Source organism: Cladophialophora immunda, assembly GCF_000835495.1.
Source record: "Cladophialophora immunda strain CBS 83496 unplaced genomic scaffold supercont1.44, whole genome shotgun sequence".
NCBI lineage: Eukaryota > Fungi > Ascomycota > Eurotiomycetes > Chaetothyriales > Herpotrichiellaceae > Cladophialophora > Cladophialophora immunda.
Window position 1 is genome coordinate 3,299 of NW_015622584.1, and position 5,524 is coordinate 8,822.

General features: G+C 51.4%; 3 protein-coding genes across 4 annotated transcripts; 2 read left to right on the forward strand and 1 right to left on the reverse strand.

Annotated features, from left to right (window-relative positions):
• The first annotated feature begins 939 nt into the window (after positions 1-939).
• Positions 940-2,125, forward strand: PV07_12661 (uncharacterized protein). Its single transcript, XM_016400208.1, has one exon. The coding sequence runs from the start codon at positions 1,646-1,648 to the stop codon at positions 1,997-1,999; it is 354 nt and encodes a 117-aa protein (XP_016242144.1). The 5' UTR covers positions 940-1,645; the 3' UTR covers positions 2,000-2,125.
• An 879-nt stretch (positions 2,126-3,004) lies between these two features.
• Positions 3,005-5,524, reverse strand: PV07_12662. Of its 2 annotated transcripts, XM_016400210.1 has the most exons (3): positions 4,337-5,524; positions 3,643-4,288; positions 3,005-3,570 (listed from the first exon to the last, which is right to left on the reverse strand). In XM_016400210.1, the coding sequence occupies exon 1, from the start codon at positions 4,875-4,877 to the stop codon at positions 4,473-4,475; it is 405 nt and encodes a 134-aa protein (XP_016242146.1). In that variant the 5' UTR covers positions 4,878-5,524; the 3' UTR covers positions 3,005-3,570; positions 3,643-4,288; positions 4,337-4,472. The 2 variants fall into 2 exon arrangements, with proteins under 2 accessions (XP_016242146.1, XP_016242145.1); XM_016400209.1 differs by having other exon boundaries at positions 3,005-4,288.
• On the forward strand, positions 3,931-5,522 carry PV07_12663 (uncharacterized protein). Its single transcript, XM_016400211.1, has one exon. It carries the CDS (start codon positions 4,102-4,104, stop codon positions 4,462-4,464), a length of 363 nt encoding a protein of 120 aa, XP_016242147.1. The 5' UTR covers positions 3,931-4,101; the 3' UTR covers positions 4,465-5,522.

Below are 5,524 nucleotides of genomic sequence, written 5' to 3' on the forward strand. Positions count from 1 at the left end.
CGTGAAGTCTTCCGCGTTAGTCTGTTCCATCCAGGGTATAAGCCTTCCGGTGGACCAAATGTCTATCCTCCTCTTCTCGTGCCGCCTCTTCTCCTGCTGTGTATACCGTAGGTTCTTGCATCTGCTGTTGCTTGCTCGTCCCTGGACGCTCATGTGCCATGGCTTCTTACTCGCGGCCGCCGGGGGTATGCCCAATGCAGCTTTTTCCGGGGCGAGGACCCTGGCAATATTCGGAGGATAGTATCGTCATCAAGGCAATCGAATCCCGAACCGGAGCCGATATGAATTCGCAGGGCCCTTCGGTTTTGTCGTTGAACATGCAATCGTAGCAGCGTTTTGGTTCCGCATATGGATCGTGAGGTTGATCAGCAGGATGGGAGCAGACGCGTCGGCCGCAGGCGTACTCGACGCAGTCAAGGACGGCCATGCTGGAAGGGGGGGGAGCGAGGGCCTTTTTGTGTTAAGATCTGCAACTCTTTATCGTCGAGGGGTTTGCCTATTTCACGTTTCATCAGGGCCAGTTTTCGGAGCATATTTTCATAGGTATCTAGTGGCAAGAGTGCGATCGAATCCCAAGCGGGAGTCGAAGTGGATTCGCAGGGCTCTTGAGTTTTGTCGCTGAACATGCAATCGGAGCAGCGTTTGGGTTCTGCATAAGGATCGTGAGGCTGATCATCAGGATGGGAACAGACGCGCCGGCCGCAGGCGTATTCGACGCAGCCAAAGACGGGTCATTATGAGGCGGTAGCGGGAACGCACTCCTTGTCCGTAGGAGAGTAAGAATGGGAGGGTGACTTTGGTTGGAGTTTGAAGTTGGAGAGAATAACAAAGGGCGCGATTGTTATATAAGGACGCAGGCGGCTTTGCCAAGCACTCTACCATAAGATTTACAGGACTCCAATTTGAAAACACAGGGCTCTGAGCGCACTCAGCCTTCCAGCTACATCCATTGAAGGGCCAATGCATCATCAATGCCATTCAGCTGAACGCAAACGGTCTAGTGCACAGAACTACTTTATTGTATAAGCCGCTTTGCTCCTCCGCCCTCTGCGCAGCCTTGGGCCCCAATATCAAGCTCAAGAGATCCCCATCGCACTCCAATACGGAGGCGGCAACGCCTATCGAAAGACAACCTTTCTCCTAGCCTTTTCCTCCCTACCTTTTGCCAGGATAGCTTACCGGTGCTACGGAGTTTGGGTCACGTCCAAAATGAGAAAAGCAGACTGTGCAGTTTGAAATTGTACTGCGACGAGTTGATATGCGAAGTTAACTCAAGTTGCTATGAGAAATGCAGATGAGCGAAACAGACCAATTCACAAGGAACACAGAAATATAGAAACGGTCTTAGGCCATCACCGCCACAACGGTAACGAGCATTCAAAATTCCACCCAGGCTTGATGTCGCCGTGCGCCCGTGGAGGGCCACTCAGTCCAGCTCGTTTAGGGCGATTCCAACCTCTTGTCTGCAAACTCTGGTGCTGAGTTTTCTGCCTATTCATGGTTAGCAGTGACAGATCCATCGCCAAAGACGATTCACCTTGCGTCCACTGCCTCCCTCGCTCGGAAGCTGTTCACGAAACCAGACGAACAAGTTGTTGTTTTGTGGCTGAGAACTGTTGCGCGACACTCAGTAGCAAATTGGACAATGAGGGCCGAATGGACTACAGTATCAGAACCGCAAAACAGAACAATAACTTCTCAGTCCTCTGGAATCAATCCCCGCCCCGTGTTGTTTCGGGAGCCATCTGAAAAAGGCTCAAGGGGTGGTTTTCTGACCCGGCCGAGATTCCTGCGCTGCACTCTTGTTTCAGGCTGCCAAAATGTCCTCGTCAATGTATCATTCCCCCCGTTACCGGTAACACTTGGTTTTGCGGCCGCCAATCATGGAATCAAGCAGGGGGCTTCAAAGCCACGCAGGAACCAGGCTTTGTGCCTAGTCCCCAACACAATGTGTCAAGCACTGCCGCTTTCACAACAAGGTTACACTCGGCCCTTCTAAAGGTAGATGGCGCATGCTTTTGATTTCCGCAGCCGACCAGGGTGATTTTCGTTAGTTCCGAGAAAGCGGGCGTTGGTCGACTCACTTCACTGAATACTGTCGTGCAATGAACGCCTATCAAACCATTCTGCTTTCCCGCGTTGCGTAGGCTGTCGTTTGTGAAGCGAAGCTGGAAGCTACTCGATCTCGCAATTTTGAGGGTCGAACACCCCACTTGTCCGAGCCGGAGAGACGGAGAGCGAACGCAAATCTCTTAACAAGCTGCCCGCTCTCCATACAGTTGATTTTCGTTAGTGAAGCAAAAAGCGGATGGACCCGTCCAAGGGAGAAACCTAAAAGACAGTCGATCTGGCAATTGCCAGGGACATCGAAACTCTCCTTGTCCGATCCGGATAAACGGGGAACCAACGAAAACTCCCCTGGTCAACTGTGCTACCCACAGCGAAAGCGGTGAGACTTCGCAAGTGCTGCCTAACGCTCACTGAAAACTTATAAATTCAGGTCCGAAGCTACCTCCAGAAAATCCAGACGCGGCGTCTCACTTACTATACAAGGTAGCGGTTGGACAACTGTGCAGGATCATGAAGGCCTAAGTTTTGCATAATCTGACTTGGATTTGACGTTATGCAGTATCTATCATCTCACTGATCTACCGCCTGAGGCTGCGAATGACAACAAACACCTGCACTTGAATGTCATTGAAGCTGCGGTTTCAAAGTGCAAGGCCCCCGTTTTCGATGACGGTATCTGTGTATTCGACGATACGAGTGCGGATCTTGTGCTCGTCCTTCAATTCGCATGCTACGGCAAGATCAAATGCTGGCCGCCAAACACCCCACAAGCTGTGAAGGAAACACTACAAGACCTCGGAGTAAAGGCTCCGAAGCCTTCAATATTCTGGAGACAGGACGGCCATCTCAGTTGTACGCCGGTTGTCAACTTCGGGTGGCTGTGCAAAGAGACATACTCGATCCCAGTGTTCTCTGATTCTCCCAATCCTACATCCGACAATTTGACCTATCTGGATAAGATACGAGCCGAGAAACATCACACGGAGGAGATGATATCACTTCATAAATGCGTCACCGCGCTCCTCGATCCTGGAGACTCAAGGTTTCGAGGCTCAGAAGAACTGCAAGTTCTTTCTTCCAAACGAAGATCCTCGTTTCCCCAACGCGCGTATTCTACAAACCTTTGCCGTAAAGTTGTGAGCCCATTCTTTCAGGACTAGCGACGTCTGGACGAGTTGTCGCTCTTTCCCCTGGTTCAAGACATTGGCACCGGATCGAACCGTGAGAAGGCAGAAGAACAGGTTGATGGAAACTTCAGAAATTCTTGTTGTATGAATCCGTGTGGCTTTCGGGGCGCAGTTCGCGATCTGAAATATAAAGCAGATGTGTGGACGGGAAGGATGTGGACGACATAGAAAGTGCTATTGATTCTTTAGGAGGTATCGCCACAAGAATGTTATCTCGGGATTGTCTCGATTGATGTGGCTTCTCTTGCAGAATATCTCCTTTCACATCTTAGACATGAGGAAACAGGTTGGGATCTAATGGGAAAGCTTGCGGCTTTTGCCGAAGATAGCGACGCATCCGTCAGTAAGTACACAAATAAATTCTGCGACCAAAGAACCTTCATACTTGAGTATCCATCTCCTTTTTCCCATGTGGTGGAAATCCTAGGACCATGGGAAGCAGTGCTAGGCGCGTCGAAGTCGCTGCTTCGGTTTGAATGCACTGCTTGGCAAGGCAGGGGTACCTTGAAACGTGTGGTGCTCTGGAAGGTCTGCCGATCAAAAGCCAGTGGTTCCCTTCCAGTTCTCTTGGCGTGCACTTTTCCAGCATAGCGCAGAGCACAGGCTTGGCTCTGCTTGTCTGCGCCCAGTCGCGGAGAACTCTCTTCGATGGCCGGTACAATCTATCCTTCCAAACGCATGAAGATGCGCGCAAACATGTCTGCAATAAAGCAGGATCGAAGTTGAGAACTTGAAATACTATTTATGAGGAAGACACGATGTGCGATCACAAAGAACTCCTAAACCGCTCGGTGCTTCGTTGCCGGGGTGTAGCACTTGAATTTGCACGAGCTCGACCGTGCGAATGGAGCTCGGCTCTCTCCTCGGTTTTGGGATACGGGCTCTTGGACAGACATTCGGTCGCGGGCATTGGGAAGCGCTTTCAGGATTCTTCCAGTACTTGGTGTCGTTCTGGGCGTGTGGGAGGGATGCCGGTTTCGGGACAAGCTTCCGACATCTTGGTTGCAAAATCTGGTGGCTCAATTTCCTGCCTATTGACGATCAGCCCATGGAAATAATCAATCCCACAAACAATTCACCTGTCGTCGTCTGCCATTCTCGAAAGAAATCCTCCGAACCGAGTTCGCGAAAGATGGGATGGCGTTCCTTTTACCGTGAGCGGTTACGCGATACCCAAGGTGTTGCGAATCTAGCAAGGAGGGCTTGAAAGAACAATCAGAAATGCAAAATGGAACAATAACTTTCCAGTCCCGTGGGATCAATCTCGCCCATGCCTTTTCCGAGTTCCTTGGCTCGTGTGGCAGCATCTGAAAAGCGACCAAGAGGCTTCGGAAGCTTGGGACCCGGTTTTTGACGTTTGCCGGGTTTTCTGGCTTGGTCGGCGATGCCAGATTCCTCTGCTGCACGCTTGGTTCGGGCTGCCAAAATGTCATCATAAGCCATGATTTTGGCCCTTCCGATCACCGTGGACCTGGTCGATGATCGCGTCTTTTTTTCATTGTTTTGCTCGAACAAGTTCTTGTTCTCCGCCCGGAGGAGCGCACAGTCAGCACGCGACTTTTGAACTGCGTTGTGGAACTTGGCAAATCGTCGTTTGACAGGACTGTCAAGATCACCCATATCCTGTTCCAGCTTCTTGCTCAGCAATGTGATACCCTCAGAAGTGGTGGGGGTGGTCAGCAGGTCATTCGGCGACGGAACTTCTACATTCACGGTCTGCGTCCGAGGATCAGTTGCCTCAGTGAGTGGTGGCTGGATGTCATCGGGCACCTGGGCCGGATTGAACGGGTGGAGGCCCGCCTTGCACCAAGCGGATTTGATATTCCGCGGAGTGAAGGCTTCGTCGCGTGCTCGGCTGTAAAGTAGGGTGAAGTGCTGCTTGCCTACGGTGTTAGCGCCGCCACGATACAGTACAAGTTCTCGACCTGTTCACGATAAGCACTTTTGAGGGAACTAAAGACGGTGAGATCGCACGGTTGGAGCTTGTGCGAGGTGTGTGAGGGGAGTCGGCAAAGAATGATGTTTTCTCGAAACAAAACTTCAGGATTTCTTCGGATTCGTGTGTTTCAAAGCCATCGTTGATGAGCACGCGAGGTCGACCGTTGGCTCGAGTTCTGGTGGAAGGATCGAAGACGTGTTGAATCCAATACAGGCTGATCGCCTTCATTGGTGCGTCCACTATCCGAGCAGGCAAAGTGCCATCCGGGGGTAGGATGGGTGGTCCAATTACTGCGGTGCGTGGACGCTGCCCAGATGATGAGTGGCTC

Coding starts and splice junctions, on each gene's coding strand:
- PV07_12661 (XM_016400208.1), top strand. CDS start 1,646: ATGAGGGCCGAATGGACTACAGTATCAGAACCGCAAAACAGAACAATA.
- PV07_12663 (XM_016400211.1), top strand. CDS start 4,102: ATGGAGCTCGGCTCTCTCCTCGGTTTTGGGATACGGGCTCTTGGACAG.
- PV07_12662 (XM_016400210.1), bottom strand. CDS start 4,877: ATGGGTGATCTTGACAGTCCTGTCAAACGACGATTTGCCAAGTTCCAC.